Source organism: Lynx rufus, unplaced genomic scaffold (genome assembly GCF_022079265.1).
Source record: "Lynx rufus isolate CCGP_SWC_20201006 ecotype Redwood Valley unplaced genomic scaffold, mLynRuf1.p SCAF_4, whole genome shotgun sequence".
NCBI classification, from domain to species: Eukaryota; Metazoa; Chordata; class Mammalia; order Carnivora; family Felidae; genus Lynx; species Lynx rufus.
The window spans coordinates 76,305,498-76,324,211 of record NW_025814856.1 but is presented as its reverse complement, the minus strand read 5'-3'; the positions used below and the strand labels follow the sequence as shown (position 1 = coordinate 76,324,211).

General features: G+C 40.5%; 1 gene segment (V, D, J or C); it reads right to left on the bottom strand.

Annotated features, from left to right (window-relative positions):
- Positions 1-1,013: 1,013 nt before the first annotated feature.
- Positions 1,014-18,714, bottom strand: part of LOC124524908 (T cell receptor gamma constant 2-like) — a 36,994-nt gene continuing 19,293 nt past the window's right edge. The window contains 5 exon segments of the C gene segment in view: positions 1,014-1,608; positions 3,651-3,698; positions 10,620-10,742; positions 12,238-12,567; positions 17,396-17,460. Coding sequence covers positions 1,466-1,608; positions 3,651-3,698; positions 10,620-10,742; positions 12,238-12,567; positions 17,396-17,460 — 709 coding nt within the window.

The window sequence follows — 18,714 nt, the reverse complement described above, 5'->3', positions numbered from 1 at the left end:
CTAAAGAGATCTGATCAAATTCCTGAGAATCAAGGAATAGATGGAAATTCAATTTCCTCTTTCTTGTATCTGGTGGGTCTTGTCTTCTTTCTACTTGAGAACCTCTACTTGGTCTCCAAAAGCACCTGTTCCACAGAAACTGAATCTGATTGTCAATAAACAAAAAATCCTTCCCAATTTTAATTGAGACATTGTTTTTGTTCTAATACATACAAGTTTTTACTTCAAGTGCATTCGTTAGCAAAAATAGAAAAATATACATTTTTTTTACCCACCTACCACACACTGAACATTTTGTTTCACATCCATGCTTGTAGAAATACACACATACATAAATGAGTGTCATACTTTGTGTGTGTGTGTGTGTGTGTGTGTGAGAGAGAGAGAGAGAGAGAGAGCATGTTCTCTGTTATTTCTAAGGCACAGCTGCCAACAGTAAATGCTGATACTGTTGAGGACTTGCCTGTACTTGGCCTAATTAACTCATCGCATCCACACAACCCCAGGAGATGTGTCACTGTAAGTCCATTTAACAAATGGGAAAATTATGGTACAGGGAGTTCAAATCTCTACAGACCCAAGATTTAAACCAGGTACTTGAGGTTCAGAGTCCAAGCCCTTAACCCCTCCACCACCCTACCTTTCCAATGAGCACAGCTCTCATGGGGTTCTTATGACATCAGGAAACATGGTGCCCATGAGACACTGGTCCAGGTCTGACACACCCTCCAGTCACATGACATGTGATACTGTGGCCACCAGAATGTCTTAAGCCAAGTGAGTCTGAATCTGCTAAGGAATAACCTGGCACCTTCGCTGGCTGTGGCTCCCCTGGGGCCAGTGCCCCCAAAGAAGGCATCATGAGAACTCTCTCGGGGAAAGAGTTAGAAATGTGGAATTGACCATGATTACATCAATGCTGAATGTGAAGGCTCAGTTGCCATGCTGTCCATGGCCTTGGACTCTTAGTAATATTTCACCAAATGAAAACACACGGAGGCAAATGCAGGCTTTTGATTGTTTTTATTGTGCCTATTATGAAAAACATAACAAAACTCAGGTAGCAAAGATGGCAGCTTCCAGAAATGTAAAATAAAAGGCCTCCAGGCAGTTATCTGGATACAGAGCCCCAGGGGCCACTATAGAAGCTGCACGCCGGCTGTACTCAGAGGCGAGGGTGCTGGGTGGCTGACAAGCTGGTGGACATGAAGGAGAGAGCGGTGCTGAAGCCCCCGTGGGTGCCCCCAGGCCCCGCCCCTGACTCATGGCAGAGTCTGTTCTTGGTGCAGAGTGACATTTCCTGTTTGCCCAGGAGTTTGCAAACCCATTCTGCAATGATGACACATAGAAAAGACAACGTGTGAACTGAAATGAACCACCCAGAAAGAAAGCCCCGCTAGACCCTCAGCAGACACTTTTAGTGACAACAGTCAATGGAGAAACATGGACCTTGTGCCACCACGGGTCAGGAACTCTTCCCATTGTCACAGAGTGCCGCTCTCCCAAGCAGACAGATGGCGGTGATGACGGTGTAGACCATGCTCTTGACAAGGAGGAGGAGGTAGGTGTAGTAGGCAGAAGTGTTCACGAGCTGCAGCTGCAGGGGGTCTAAAGGAAGCCATCGGTTAGTTTCACCTGTGTTTTTGAAAGGCGAGGACTTACATGAGAGAGGGGTTGACAGCATACATTTCAGATGACCTGGGTTGAAGTGACTGCCCGACACCACCACAACCTGACAGTAAACATCTACACCCCCATCAGCACTACCACGCCACTAGGACAATTCAGAATTCAGCTTGCAGGTCAACTCAATCACCAACCTCTGAGAAGTTGACTTAGAACATTCCCACATATTCAAAGGAACAGTCACATTTTTAATGAGCGAATCCAATGGAAAAGATCATTGGTGATAAAGAGCTCTTAGCATTTCCTCACCCCGACTATGTCTCGAAGTAAGAATAATTGCCAATGTCCATTGACCACAAACTCACCGCCACTTACTTGAGAGCTTCGCATGCAAAACTTTAATCTTATTTAATTGTCAATAACCTCTGAGATTATTATTTTCATTCCCATTTTAAAAATAAATTGAGGATATAGAAGTAATTGCCTAGTGTTCTATCATTAGTACCAGGAGCCAAATATCAAATCCAGGAACATGATGTTCAAGCACATATCCTCAGCTACTGTGTAATTCTGCATCACTTCACATAATACCTATCCAAGATATCAAATGATTAAGCACAGATAGAAAGCTGAATTGCTTATTTTGAAGGATCTCAGCCATTACATGTTGTGCATTCAGTGAGATTCCTAGCAATGGTACAAATCATGGAAATTTGGTGGTGTTCATGGCAGGGTGGGTGAGAGGTTTGTGTTAAGAGGGCATTACATAAAATGGAAGTAAGGGATTAGTTCAATTTCTCTGCAACTTTAGGAGATCAAACTCATTCCTTTTTCTCCCTGAATATCTATCATTCTAGCTATTATGTTATAGGACTATAGTATTTCATATCCTTCGAAGTGTAAGGAAATACATGATGTCAGAAATAATTAATGACAATAATGATGGACCAGGCTGGCTACTCAATGAACCACAAGGCCAAGGATCTCCACAAAGTCAGAACCCCAACATTATTAGCCCTTGGTGTGAAAGGGACCTCAAGGGGTGATGCGATCAAAACTCCTTGCCCTTGGTCAGGTAATATGTTACATAAGGTCCAGAGGCCCCTTGATATTGGACTTGGAGGGCAGATCAGCAAGACTATAGCCAACGCTCCATGTCACTTTCTTACTTTCCCACATATGTTGGAAGAAAGGGCTAGAAACCAGTACTTACAATGTGTCCGCTAAATGAGATACCCGATGCTAGACATTCCACATATGTGCTCCTATGGCTTTGCTAACTCAGGCGTTATTTGTGTTATTCCTGGCTGGCTCAGCAAATGTAAGTAATGTGCCCATATTCATGCAACTAATAACGAAACAATTGAGGTGAAAATCCAGTCTGTGGCATCTCCAAAGGGTGCAGCTTGTCTCAAGGCCTTGGCTTTGGACTTAGAGGGAGAATAAAAATTAAGTTAGTATATGAACTCTGGATTCAGTTGTTCCGGGTTGTAGCTCCAGATCTCGTTGTGTGGCATGGTGCAAGAGATTTCGTTAATTTTAGCTCATTGCCCTCAGGCGTAAAATGGGAATAAAATCTTCCATGGTGAGTATTAAGAATTAAACAAAAGGCACTCACAGTGCACGCAATGCCTTCTGAACGGGAACCTCTCAGTGTCAGTTCATTCATTAACCATGAGCAAGAACAAAGGCTTAAAAAAAACTCCAGAAGCAACTCGATATCATGTTTTCCATAGTCAGTAGAAACAAAAGCCACAGAAGTGAATGAAGTCCATTGCTGAAAGACTTCAGAGGTCCTTGCTGCACCCCTACCTTATGGTCCTCTCATTCCCAAACCTGCATTTACTGTGTGAAGATGATCCCCGGGAAATGATGGATTGACTTAAATTATCACTCAGTCTATTTTGGAAGATCCAACCATTGTGAGGTTTCTATCTGAAGTCAGGGAAGTTTAAAAGTTAACCTGATTGTGAGGGAAAAAATGCTATAGCATAACATAAAAGCAAGCATATAGACAAACTTACCATTTTCGTCTTTCAAAGAAGCTTCTGTAGAGTTAACAGCAGTGAGCTCTGCAAGAAATAATAGCAAATATTATTTGATTGTTCATATCCATTAATTGGCACGTGGCTGTGTTGTGGATGGATGGATAGGTACATACGTACATACATACATAGATGACAGATAGAATTTGTCATCAGAGAAGAAAGAGTTATTATAAATATGAGCCCACAATTACAGAAAGGGTTGGTCTGATTCTACGTAGTTCAGTAGATCAATTCATACATTGTATTTCTGCACATGGAGATGTTGAAGTTCTTGAATGATGAATGTTTTTTTCTCACAACTAGCAGGTAATGTTTGAGACTGTCTTGTTTTCCTTCTGTGCTCATAGCTCTTAGCACAGAGTCTGCTGTGTTGCAGGTGCTCTATAAATACTTGTTGGATGGGGGCACCTGGGTGGCTCAGTCGGTTGAGCGTCCGACTTCAGCTCAGGTCACGATCTCGCGGTCGGCAAGTTCAAGCCCCGCGTCGGGCTCTGGGCTGATGGCTCGGAGCCTGGAGCCTGCTTCCAATTCTGTGTCTCCCTCTCTCTCTGCCCCTCCCCCGTTCATGCTGTGTCTCTCTCTGTCTCAAAAATAAATAAATGTTAAAAAAAAATTTTTTAAATAATAAAAAAAAAATAAATACTTGTTGGATGGAGAAATAACCAGAAGCAGTGGCTGTCGTACAGTCCTCGGCACCCACTGCTGACCTGAAGGGTTGCTACCAAAATAAATGCGTCCAACCCTAGGATCCACAGCAGAATCTTACATGTTGGAAGGAGTCTGTTCTAGGTAAATTTTCCATCAAGCAAAGAAATCAGTCCTACCTTTCAAGTCACACATGCCCCATGATGCCCAACTCCCGCATATCATTTTGTGGAGTGGTTATGCTTGTGGACATGACAACAATCCTGATGAAAACCAGTTCCTATCGAGTGATTATTACTGTGCCAGACACTTATGCCAAAGGTTCATGTGCATTATCTCAGCTGATCCCCCAGTGCCCGTGATGTGAACTGAATTTGGAGGACTCCATGTTACACACAAGGAAATAAGGTTTAGAGGGTTTAAATAACTCATGGAGAGTTGTGCCACTGATGGGCAGAGCCAGCACTCAGGGATGGTCGTGGGGGGTTAGATGAGTTACAGCATGTGGGAAGTGCCTTATAAAACAATCCATAGAAATAGAACATAACTGCACCACTGTGGACTCTTAGACATCATCCCTTCCAGATATCTGAGAAGCTCAACACCTCAGTGCAAAGATAGAATGACAGGTCAAGTCACATTGATAGCCATCTGAATATATAAAACGTGAGGTGACAGTTGTATTTCTCTATAGTGTTTAAAAAAAAAAAGCATGACATACATACAAAGACAAAATTCCTTAAAAAGATCATTGACAATTGCTTGCAGAAAGAGAGAGGTGAAAGATAATTTTGGTTGATTCTTTTTCTGTTCTGGTGAGTGTAATCTTATTTTGGTGCACTATTTAAAAAATGGGTTTAGGGCATAGGTTTTTGGGTAAATCCCAAGAAGGAACATGTTAGTATAAACCTGTTAAATGTTAAAAGATCTTCAAAAGCTGACTTTAAAGTTCTTAAAGATCTCTTTCTTTCCCATACAGTGACTTTACATTGAAACTAATATAGCCTGTAAGTATATCAACTAACTGCAATTAAAATAAAAACTTTAAAAAAGATCAATAAAAATCTCTTATCATCATGCATTGATCAACATAAAGTCATGTGGGTAACAATTTTCATAATAAAATTTGTGTGTGTCCTATGTGCTCTTTCTTAATTGTGGTTGGTTAAAAACATGGACAAGATGAGTTTTATCTGCCTTTGGAATCACTTCATTGTTTTGTTCTTTCGCGTATATGTATCATAAACACACACACACACACACACACACACACACACACACATAAAGCTTTTTTCAAAAACAACAACAACTAACCAAAAACTTCCAAGAAACAGCACTAGAAATCTGCTGCAGAATTACATTAACAGAAATGCCCCATTAGCTTTGTGGTCATGAGAAGACGCTGGGAAACATTCATTTCAGAAATACGTGCCAAGTAAGACACGTCATAAAACAGGAACTTCTCCCTCATCATACACATCACCATGGAACTTACTATACCTTTTAATTTTCTCCAATCACTAGAGAAATCAAAACTTAAGAGGATACTTGAGCCCAATGGTTACATTAAATTTATGCTGTGCTCATTTGCTTCTTTTCTGTTTCTTAGCTACAGAGCTAAAAAATTAGGGCTGCCTGTGTGATCTTGTTTTAGTTAGTTATAAGGAAGGACATAAACAAATACAATAAGTATATGAAAAAATTCATCCGTGGGGCACCTGGGTGGCTCAGTCGGTTAAGTGTCTGACTTTGGCTCAGGTCAAGATCTCATGGTTGGTGGATTCAAGCCCCGCGTTGGGCTCTCTGCTGTCAGCATGGAGCCTGTTTCTGATCATCTGTCCCCCTCTCTCTCTGCACTCCCCGCCCCATCAAAATAAATAAATATACCTAAAAATGTTTAATAAAAAACAAAAAGTAAAAAAAATTAATCCATGTTATGCTTTCAAGATCAAGCGTTGTTACTGACATAATTTCATGTGCTCTCATCATAGTCCAGCTGAAAGCGAAGGTAATGTGTGGCCCTAATTTGATCATTGGACACACTAATAATCTGTGAAATCACAAAAATTCATTCAAGTAAATTTTAAAGATCTGATTGATCTATTCATGAAACGGGCAATATCTCATCTGGCAAGTAGAGAGGGGCTCCAAAGAGGCACAGAAATGGGGAGATTTTTAAAGATAGGGAATGAAAAAGGTTATTAGCAAAGAACATTATTAATGCAACGTCACTCTCATAAGGGGAATGGAGAGGGTCGATCAGGAAACTCCCTAGTGCGGACCAGGAAATGCCCATGTTCGCTGATTCAAGGCTACAGTTCTGGGGGTTGAAACTGCAGCTGGGCAGGGATGAAGTCTTGGTTTACTGGTTTGGGGTCTTAAGCTGAGTGAGGCCATTTTGAGCCTGTGGTTTTCTTTTTAACAGCCCTGCCTTTTGCTCAGACTCCCGGTTTAACTTCGAGAGACACACTTGAAGGCATTAACAGCACTCAGCAACCTCTCTGAAGTTTTCACAGTTTGTGTGTTCGCTCTTCTGATATTCACAGGTCTTGACCTTTTGGCCTGTGAATGTTCAGAGGTTACCGCTTCAGCTCTACAGTGTTTGAGTTGGTCATTCTGTTCTCTTGGTTTCTTTTCTTTTGACATTCCAATCTTAGAGACATCATTAGTTTGCAGGTAACCGGCTCTGAACTTGCATTTAAAGCTTTTGAGAGAACCACCAGGCAGCTTATTGTAATTACAAAATACAGGATAATTCCTCATGTTTGGAGTAGTTTGAAGGGATAGTTCCCAAGACTCAAAGCAATGAAAATCAAGTAACTCTTTGAAGCCAAGAGGCTTGCTCAGTGACCTGATGTTGTTGAGTTTTAACTTCCCCAGACCTGTTAATTGGGGTATAGCAGGTGGTCTTGGTTAGAGGAGAGACCCAGCCTTGCTCAGCTAAGAGATAATCAAGGTCTATCTTATTTTCAGGAAGTACTTTTGCGCCAGAGTCTAAGGATTTTTGTTGGGCAGCCATTACTTTAGTAAGAGGTTATGCAACAAATTCAAGAATGAAGGAGAAGGTCCTGAACATACCTCATTTACAATTTATCCTTAACCAGGGAAGTAGGGCCCCTCCAAAGGAGGGATTCCTGGATCATGGAAGCTTCCTGGGAGGTCCCTTCTAACTCAGGATGTAAACTGAGGGAAGTCAACCAATGAGAGGTCTTCTTTAGCTTGAGTAAAGCTAAGACCAGTTACCTTTACTGCTAGTCTGAAATAGAAGTTTCCTCTAAAGTCCAGAGTTTACCCTTGCTAGCAATTACCTGGGAGAAACAAATGAGGGCCATCACCAGAGCAAAGGAAAAGAGAAGAGGAAGAAAGGGTTTCACGTTTGATGAAAGTATGAAGGGTGATGCTTCTTAAATCTTTATTTTTGAGAGAGAGAGAGAGACCACAAATGAGGGAAGGTCAGAGAAAGAGGGAGTGGGAGAATCCCAAGCAGGCTCTACACTGTCAGCGCAGAGCCGGGGAGGGGCTCAATCTCAGGAACCTTGAGACCATGGCCTGAGCCCAAATCAGGAATTGGACAGTTAACCGACTGAGCCATCCAGGCGCCCTAAAAAATTCTTCCTCCCAGTCTTAATCGATCCTGACCACACATAACATTCCTTTCCAAACATCCCCTTTTACAACTTCTCTTTTACATTCAGGCTTTTTCTTGAGTTTGCCTCTTCAGATAACCAGGCTTGCCTAGGAAAAAAATCTTTTTTTTCCCTCCCTCAAAAACATATTTCCATTTGTCATACTTTTTCTTATTAAAAAGACACATCTTACTTTCCTTGCATTTTAGGTTGTTTCCCTTATTATTTCCAGTAGTCTGAATTACATTTATTAAAATTCTGTTCTTTTAGAAACTTCATTTTTAATGAAAGTTAATAAGCAAGCAATTGTTGGGGAGCCTGGGTGGCTCAGTCGGTTAGCGTTGGACTTCTTCCCAGGTCATGACCCTGTGCTTCGTGGGTTTGAGCCCAGCGTCAGGCTCTGTGCTGACATCTCAGACCTCGGAGCCTGGAGGAGCCTGCTTCAGATTCTGTGTCTCCCTCACTCTCTGCCCCTCCCCTGCTTGCACTCTGTCTGTCTCTAAAAAATAAATAAATATTTAAATCTTTTTATTTATTTATTTTTTTAATTTTTTTTCAACGTTTATTTATTTTTGGGACAGAGAGAGACAGAGCATGAACGGGGGAGGGGCAGAGAGAGAGGGAGACACAGAATCGGAAACAGGCTCCAGGCTCCGAGCCATCAGCCCAGAGCCCGACGCGGGGCTCGAACTCCCGGACCGCGAGATCGTGACCTGGCTGAAGTCGGACGCTTAACCCACTGCGCCACCCAGGCGCCCCTTAAAACATTATCTTAAAAAAGTTATTTTATTTACATCTTTCAATTTACTTGTTCATGAAGTTGAGCTGAAATTACCCATAAAAAATTGATGAGATGTGGGGAGGGATAGGTTAAATAGGTGATCCAAGTATGTGCCTCAATTGGCTTCCTTCCCTCTGAGTGCATAGTTTACATTTTAAGTATTTCCGGCATATGGAATAACCCCCTTGGGTGTAAGATGGGTCCCCAGAAAGGGTGCAGAGAATATTCCCTCCCCAGATCCAGGGTCACCCACAGTCACAGCCAAAGGAAGAAACCCATAAGCCGCACGTCCCAGGCAGGCAGAGAGCTAAGAGCAGTGATTCAGGATGACGCCAGCAAGGAGGCAACGGCTGTCTCTGGGAGAGAAAGGATCCATAAGCAATGGGTGTGGATTTGGAAAGGGTGGGACAACAGGAAATTTCGTTATCCTCTCCGGACCAGGCATTGTGGGCAGAGATTTAGAAGAAGTGGATTCTCCTTCGAGTCTCCACCCTTGGATGGCTTCTGCCAGTTTTTGCAGGACCCCTTCTGTTGGCCACGGTATTTACCAGAAATCACTTAACCGTTTAAGGAAATAATGTAGCAGTTTCCAGAAGAACCCTCAGTTTCATCAACTCTGGGTGGGGCTCATGTGGAGTTCTTCCTATGAAAGTACATACGGGGGTGTCTGTAAGGCCGTTGACTTGGCTGACTTCTGTTTATAGCTGTGGAGTCTTTTCACAGCGAGAAACATTTCACACTGGAGTGAGGGCCCAAAGAGCAAGGAGGGAAGTGGGGGGGAGTTACGTGAGTCTTACAGTTTTGTTGTTATAGGTACCTGTTCCATCTTTAATTTTCACTAGGCTTTTGCAATGAATGTTTCAAGGAAACTACCTTGGAATTTAAACCTTCTGGAGGCTTCTGCTTGTTAATTAATGGAAGTGTCCTCCTTAATTTGAGAACACTTGCTTTTAAACACACTTCTTAAATAATCTTATCTAGTTGGAAAATTCCCCATGATGTCTATTGTATTTCTAGGTCGTAATTGCTCTGGGGGCTGGAAGCAGATCTGTGGGATCCTAGCCTCAAATTAAGTGAACACACCCTTTTGTTTAGCCATATGTAGCCGCAAATGGGGTGTAGCCATATTTCTGTTTGGCCTCCTTTGGGGGTCACCAACCCCAGTTACAAAGCCAGTTTCTCAGGACACAAAGCAAGCTTCCTAAGATTTTGCCAAGTTTGACAGGTATCTGTCACTTCTGGGACTATGGTTCTTAGACGTAAAATAAGCAGGTGTAATGGAGGGTGGTGTACTTGATTCTTTAGAATTAAGGATCCCATAAGCTCAGACTGGGGGCTTCTCGGACCCGAACTAATACATAAAATGGATGTGTCTTCAGATGGGGACAGTGCATGATTTAGAGTGTAGCTCCTTGCAGGGACGTTTTCTCAGTTTGATGAGTTACTTAGTGCCAACTGAGCCCTTTCCCTGACCAAGTTACACTATCAAGGGAGTGTTCTTGGGATGATGAGCATTCTAACAGCCTTTAAATGCCTGACTCATGCCCGCCAATTTTGTGCGTTTTCCTGCATCTGAGATCCTTGTGAGCAGTAGCCTTTATCTACACAAAACCAGACAAACAATTATGTGCACCTTAGGGTGTGGGCTGTAAGCATTAATTAATGGAAGTGTAATGGGATGATACTGCGTTCTGGCCAGAACGATGCTCTGTGTGTGGCACCAACAATTCTCCTGGAGGCTCACTGAGGTTTCCACCTGGGGAGCTGTGGTCTGATGGGTTAGGGGCTTAGCTCCTGGCAGATCCTTCTGCCACTTTAGTTGGGCTCCAGACAAATGTGCCAGCCCAAGGTGACCCGCCCCGGAAAGGAAGCCCAGTGCGATCAGGAACTCACCCGCGGCACTTGAAAATGGTGATGTAGACAGTGTACTCGAAGGGCTCACAGTTACTGGCCTTGTGTTTCTACTTGTCTCTGATTCCTTCTGGAAGCCCACTTTGGATCCCGTTACCAAATCTGCTAAATAACAAACATTCAACCAAGTAAATATTAAAGATCTAATGGCTGTTTTAATCAAGTGAATTATGAGTCTGGCAACATCCCACCTAGCAAGTAGAGGAGACCTCCAAAGGGTTATATAGAAGGAAAGGTTTCCAACAATAGAAGGGGAGTGCAGAAAAGAGGGACAGAAGGAGTCAATCCATGAACTTAATAGTGCTGACCAGGAAATTCCCATGTCAACTGGTTATAGGTTACTGTTCTGGGGGTTGAAATTGCACTTGGGCTAGGTATTAAATCTTGCTTGAGTGACTTGAGGCTTTAAGGTAAGTGCTGCCACTGTGGGTCTATGGTTTTCTTCTTACCAAACCCAAAAAGATGAAGACTGATGTCAGAAATAGACTTGTATACAGAAAGTTCTTCACATGTCCTGTTATGTGCTTGTTCCCCACTGCTGGTGAGGGGCTTGATAACCCCCGGGAAGAGTATGAACTGGTTCCTTCTTAGCGGCCCTCTGAGGCCCTGGTCTGGCATGTCCATGCTCAGGACTTGACTTCTGAGTCTAGAGAGTTACTGGGTCACAGTGGGGCCAGAGCACATTCAGCTCTGCCCACACTGTCTAAATACGTGCAGCGTCTACACCAATGGGCTCCTTTGGGACACTGTGCCTGAATCATGGGTGACAGGAGCGAGAGGAAAAGGATATTTGCCCTACTGTAGTGATGCTCCTGGGGACAGTGGTCCCTCCTGCATCCCCTCCAGGCCTGGTGCACACTTGGACGGCAGGAAGTGTTTGCTGGGCAGCATTTACTAATGGTAAGAAATGTTCATTGCGTACAATGGAAGCACGCGTGCACGTGTAAGCTTCACTCAGTCTTCACTTACCAAATTTCACCTTACAGTGGTAGAGAAAAGTCAATGTGAAAACACCAAAACTGCACTAAAACGTCAGTGACCAAAGTACCACTTTTTGTTGAGCTGTGATCTGCCTCCCTCAAATGAACAACAATTTGGTTGCCTAGAACTCATTTGTTATGGCTTATGTTTGAGCAGAGCAAGATTGAAGTGAGAGGGACTTTGACTGCTGAGTAGAATATTCCTGAAGGATGGGCAATTGTTTTTATTTCCTGATCAAGTAAAATCATCAAAAGTGGATTCTCTTTTTGAGTATTTATTGGGTACGAGGCTGCTAGGTGCTTTCACGTGTACTGTTTCATTTCACCCATACGGTGACCCTCAGAAACATCATAATGACCTCCATGTTTTGGATGATGAAACTGAGGCGAGAAAGGCTAAGTGAATTTTTCTTTTTCTGTTTCTTTGTATGTTCCAAAGCCCATACTATTTTAATTCTATGGGGAAATAGCAGGACAGTTATGGTACCATTAAAGGCAACAACATTAAGGAAAGATTTCTATTTGCTTCTTTTCCATTAATTCTTGACAGAAAAGGTGGTGTATTCCATCGGGGAAAAATAGGGTTCTGGGAGGTTATATTCATGTGTACATGCACATACCTGTGTTTATTGAAGGAAAAAGAATCTCTTGATCAACCCCTCCTTTATTCTTCTGGTGTTTGACGATACATTTGTGTTCTTTACCCATTGAGTCTTCTTTCACCGTCAGCCAGGTGTATTTCATGTATGTGTCCTTAGTCTTCATGGTGTCTCCCTGCTGGGATTTCAATATTACTCTGCCATTTTTCTCTTTCCAATCTATATTGATAACATCAGGGAAAAAATCCTCAAGAAGACAAAGATACGTTCCAGCCTTGTGGAGTTTTCTTTCAGCAATTGAAGGAAGAAAAATCGTGGGCTTGGGGGAAGTGTCTTCATCAGGGCTTTTAGCTGTGGGAGAAATTGGAATGGTAGTTAGAACTATTATGAGAGAAACACAAACATTGTATGGTTTGGAACCACCTAACACAAAAAAAAGGAAGGAAAAGTTGCCATCGTGTTAGTGCTTACCAGGGCCTTTTGTCCACACTGGGGTTATGAAATGCTTGCTTTCTTAGTTTCCATGGGAAAAGGGGTTCAAGCAGTTATGAAACTTGCCAACGTCACAGCTATTAAGTGGCAGAGTCCAGATTAAAACATGTAATTTTGTGGAGCACCTGGGTGGCTCAGTCCTTTATGTGTTTAGCTCTTGATTTTGGCTCAGGTCATGATCTCATGGTTTGTGAGTTCAAGCCCCACATCGAGTTCTGTGCTGACAGTGTGGAGCTTGCTTGCTCTCTCTCTCTCTCAAAATAAATAAATAAACTTACAAAAAAAAGTTTTAAAACATGGAATTTTGTTAAACAATACACAGTCACTTGTTTGAGTGTGAATTATTTCCAGGCATACTTGACAATCTATTAAGTTGAGCTTTTAGCTTCAAATAAGAATCCTGTGCCCACCTCTGACACTGGAGTTCTTCTTGATTTCTGAATTTTAGAACATTTTGCTCTCACATCTGAGCCACACCAGGATTTTGAGCAGGACAATGTTTAAAGCTGCACCTCCAAATTATTTACAATGCCTTGAATTTAGAAGCAATGTGGCAATATTTCCAAAACTTCTATATAAAAAAAACTTACTGATTATTCTCAGAAATTCTCTTATATTAACCTTATCAAATAATGCACTGGTCACAATTTTGTTTTGCTTTAGGAAATATTCATGGAAAGCACACTTTATATTGGAATTTCATTAGAAGTTGACACATGACTAAAAAGACACCATACTTCAATGCTTAGCATCTCCCCCCAAATTTGGATCTGCCCTACAAGCCTGCTGAACTTGTCGTACCCACAAGTTTCTTTGTTTTTACCTGCTCAATAATGTTATATGTAACTGCTGTAATGTTGATAGTTACGGTTCCAGAGTCTCTTGTAGACATAATGTCAAAACATATAAAAAAAAAACATCATGGGTTTCAAGGGCCTGTCACTTGAATGCTGGAATGTTACCTAATTATACATTTAATGTTAATGTAGTGATTGAAATTATAAATAGTAGAACCCTTTCCAATTTGATCTCCAACTGAAACACTAATTATTTACTCATTTTCTTTTTGGGCTATTTTGGATTTGGAATAATAATTGTATGGGCATTTTCTTAAGCATAATTGGATTTCTGGATTTCTTCTTTGAGAAGAAAAGAAAAAAAAATCTTGAGAATTTCTGTCTGTGCCACAAAGTTCCTGAGTTCTATACTAAATCAGTAAGCAAGCAATAATGAGATTTTACTCATGTGGTAAATAAAATTAGCTCATAGTGTGGTTGTTTTAATTTTGTACATCTTGCTTGTAGTAAGAAATAGTATTTCATTGGTTATAATAGTAAAGCTCTGCATACTTCTCCAACCATATACTTTGTTTTTATTTTAAAAAGCATATGATGTGAAAAAAGTTTAATTTTAAAATTTTACATGACATTTACTTCATTTTAGCCACCATTTAATACATTAAAGATCTAGTTTTCATGTTAGGAAATTTGGTTTTCTTATAGAAATACTTCTGGTTCATCACAGTAAAGAAAATTTCTTGATGGTAAGACATGATGTTTACCTCCTGTCCCTTTTCCTCAGCTAGATTCTGGAAGTTTCATTCTTTTCCAGATAGAAGGAATCTTGAACTCTCATAACTTTCTCAATGTGATAGTTAACTGAGCATTCATAGTGTACTTGATCGTATACGGTTAGTGTTTGTCTTTAGGGTAATTATTTTACATGTTTTTTTTTCTTTCAATATTCTTTTTTAAATTTATTAACAGTGTTTTTTATGGCCACAATGATTTTCATTATGCATAAAATAGAAACCTGTTTACACAATAAATAAACTTGTTTGATACCCTTATATAAAAAAAAGAATTTGAGGTTAATTGCCTGAGTTTTATAATTTGATGATGATGAAGCTGTGTGAATTCTATATACATTTATCAAATGTCAACCACAATATTTATAAGTGTGACATTTCAAAGTTGCTTATTGATATTGATTGAAAGTTTCTCTATTTTATTCTCATTTTACTTTTATTAAAAATAAATTATAAGTATTTCATATATAAATATGAATTTCAAATTAATGACATTTCTAAGTATATTTAAAAGTACTAACTATATCTCTATGTTTCTAAGTATATTCTAACTATATATTTTTTTATTTTTTGTTTTTTTTGATAGAGAGAGAGCACAAGTGGGGGAGGGGCAGAGAGAGACAGAGACACAGAATCTGAAACAGGCTCCAGGCTCTGAGCTGTCAGCACAGAGTCTGACGCGGGGCTGGAACTCACAAACCGCAAGATCATAACCTGAGCCGAAGTCGGGTGCTTAACCCACTGAGCCACCCAGGCGCCCCACATTCTAACTATATTTTAGACATGTAATTGTGTTTCTACTAAATACAAGCATGAAGCCCAAACTTGTTCCTGTTAGAGTTTCTATCAATTATGATCAAGGATTAAGGTTTAAAGTACTTAGAACTACAAAGATTAAAAAAACACATTTTCATTTCATTTTTGTTGCCAAGTAAGGGAAGAAAAGTCCATTAAACAGAAGCAAATACCTCTAAATTCAAGTTATTTGTCTATCCGTGGACAGCAAGGGAACTTCCCATTGGAGCAGTTACAAGTACAGCTGACTCCTCTGGAGAATTTCTGCTTTGTCAGTAGGTTCGGCTACAGACCACCCTCCATAGTGGATACAATTCTCCCTTTAGGTTCGAAATGGGGCAACCTCCATCCAGCACCCATTTTGTGTAAGACAATGTGCCAAGTACTTTATTCACAGTCTCTCATTTAATTCTGGTCTACTCTTTCTGAATACATACTGTTACCCCATCTTATGGATTAGGAAACGGAGGCCAGAGAATAATTACCCAAGTTCACATAAACAGTAGGTGGTGGAGCCAGAGCTCCGGTCAGCCTGAGCCCAAAGCCCAGGCTCTCTGACCACACCCTTTCACCATCCGAAAAGGAAATGTGTCAACTCAGAAAACTTACCTGTCGTGATCAACTTGTTCTCAGACCAAACACTTTCGTGACAATTACAGATTGCCCATGAGTACTTTTTTTTGCTCTAAAGTGTACATTTTAGATGCATGTGAAGAGTCTGAACAAAATTTTTAATGAATATAAGGGCAAAAGAAGGAGTATTTCTCAACTGATGTTCATAATGATATTGTTTTTTATTTGTAAGTATAATCTAATAAAGATATAAAATATTATCAATGAATATTTGACCTTATAACTGTATCATTATAAGTTTATGTATTCAAGTTGCAAGACCATCCCACTTTTTTTACATCCAGGTATTTCTACTGAAAAATGAGAAATCATCTCATAGTCAGGCTAACAATATTTGAGGTAATGCTTACAACATTCTAATCATTTACAAACTGGTAACAATGAGTCTTAGAATTAAAAGTATTCTGCAAATCTGACCATTTGATCTAAAGTGATCTGCAGACTACATGGTAATTAATACATTTTTCTGTACTCTTGTTTTAATAAAGAACTCCAGTGGGTGGTAATCTGAATTCTGAAGAAGTGTTATTTCTGATGGCTGGCCATGTCCCAACCCTTGTGGTAGTCATTTCCATATTTAATTTCATTTAGTCCTTGTAACATTTAGTCCTTGAGATGGTTCTTACACTGACAGAATGAATAGGTGGGAATTTAGCAAATATTAACCATAGTGTCCCTATAAATTTTTAACTTTTTCTTTATTCTTTCTCTTTTCCAGTTTTTTTCCATAATGCACATGTATTATTTTTATAATTTTAAGAAAGCAATAACCAGTGAATCAAAAATTACTTACTAAAGGATGATTATACACAATATGATAGATTCAGATTCAAAGTTCACATTTTTCTCTGCACCACGGTCTCTTAACATATTTTTCAGAACCTCCTGAATTATATCTCTGTCATCAGTATCTAACTGGATTGCCAGAATTTACATGGGGGTATGTAGTCACTTGGAAAAAAAGAGAACCAGAAACTTGCTTCACAATTTATGAATTCACTTGTATCTGTGATCACAACCACTAAGTGAAGCAAAATATATAATTTCTTTTATTTTTCCAGTGTTTTACCAGCATTGTGAAAATTCTTGGAAAATTGTATTTGATTAGATCTGCTAAGCTAGAAACCTCCCTGTGAGATATTCTCCCTCATCCAGGCAAAATTGCATCTCTAAGACTAATGAAGAATGAACGCATTTACTAGTCTGAATTTAGAAAAAACAAACTCAGCTTATGACCTTCTTGAATATGTTTGCACAGTTAAACGTGTCCATACCTGATATGAATCACCTTGTGACAAAAGGACAAGTTAAGTAATTTTTTGTTCTTTCTTTTCCACTGGTATTTTTGGAATCAAATAAATAAAATATAAAGTTTTTTAATAAACCTTTCAGCACAAAAATCTCACAGGGACCTAACATCCCCACCCTTCAAGGACCCCCAGTTGCTCCAGCAAGTTAGCTTCTTGTCAGTGTCGCCCATACAAGCTCAGGCGGCAACTACCCCCAAGGACTGGGACACAGTCACCTACCTCTCCAAGGATCCCGCTGCCATTTGTGACCAAACTGGGACTGATTCCTAGAATTCTGAGCCGGCACCAGCACCTAGCCTGCCGCCCCTGCATCGCCTGCCTCCCCTCCCTACGATATATGGAAGAATGAAAGAATATTTACCTGTAACCCTGAGCAGTGTGCCGGGACCGAACACTTTGTGGGCCCAGCCATACCCAGCCCACTGTCTGAAAAGCTTTTACAGAAATCTCCCTTTGTGCCCCTTTTAAACTGAGCCCATATTTTTCAGTATTTAAATAAATATGTAAAAACAGGCCCTGCTAACATTAAACAAAGATGAATCTCAAGCCAAATCACATTAGATATGAACGCAGTCAAGAATGGATGAACTGACCCCTTTCTGCCTGGGCAGCTGGGTTCTGTCTTTCCACCTCCCTCACCCGGGTTGGAGAGTATGGTTTTACCTTTCCTCAGTATTTTGCTGAATCCTCTAAACCTCTTTTCTTAAGAGGTTTTCATGTATCAGACCAGTTCTTTTCCTGGAGTGTAATTTACAGATACTATTTCTATAATGTTCAAAGAGGAACAAAAATAGAAATAGCATATTTGAATATTTAATAAATAAAAGTTAATCTTTTTACAGATATTTGTTGTTGTTGTTTCTACGTACTCGGGGTGGGTACCTGGTTTGATTATAAAGTAAGTTCTTTCCAGAATCCCATTCCCACTGGTGGTAGACCAGATGAGTTGTCCCAGAGTCTGAAATCTTAATGATGATCTCTTAACCTATTATGCTCAGACCCCTCTTTAGACTTGATTATATGTATATAATCAATATATATTGATATATATGTTGATATACCTATATTATATATATTGAATATATATATACCTATATATATATACACCTATATATATATAACATAGGTATATATTTATATATATTGTATATATAGGTATATAGATATAGATATAGATATAGAGAGATATCTATATCTATATATATACCGTTTCCAGAGCACTGATGTAAAATCCTGAGCTGCTCATCAGGGGATCCTGTCTGGTCTGGTCTTTCTGCCACTGTCCCGGCCTGAGTGAAAAGGTAGCTGTGGGTCATGCGGCCGAGTCCTGAGTGTAGGTCACCTGCTCCAGCTCGTCTCCCAGAGTCAGTGTTTCCGGCGCACTTGATGCCGATACGGAAAAAGAAGACTGAATGCAATGGTGTCAAAAGAATTTGTCGGGTTTTTTCTTTTTAAGTTTGTTTATTTTGAGAGAGGAAGAGAGTGAGACAGAGAGAGAGAGAGAGAGAGAGAGAGAGAGAGAATGTGTACCAGTGGCGGCAGGGGAGGGGCAGAAAGAGACAGAGAGAGAGAATCCCAGGCAAGCTCCCTGCCGTCAGCGCAGAGCCCGATAAGGGGCTCCATCTCAGGAACGCGGAAATCACCACCTGAGCGGAAACCAACAGTCAGACGCTTAACCAA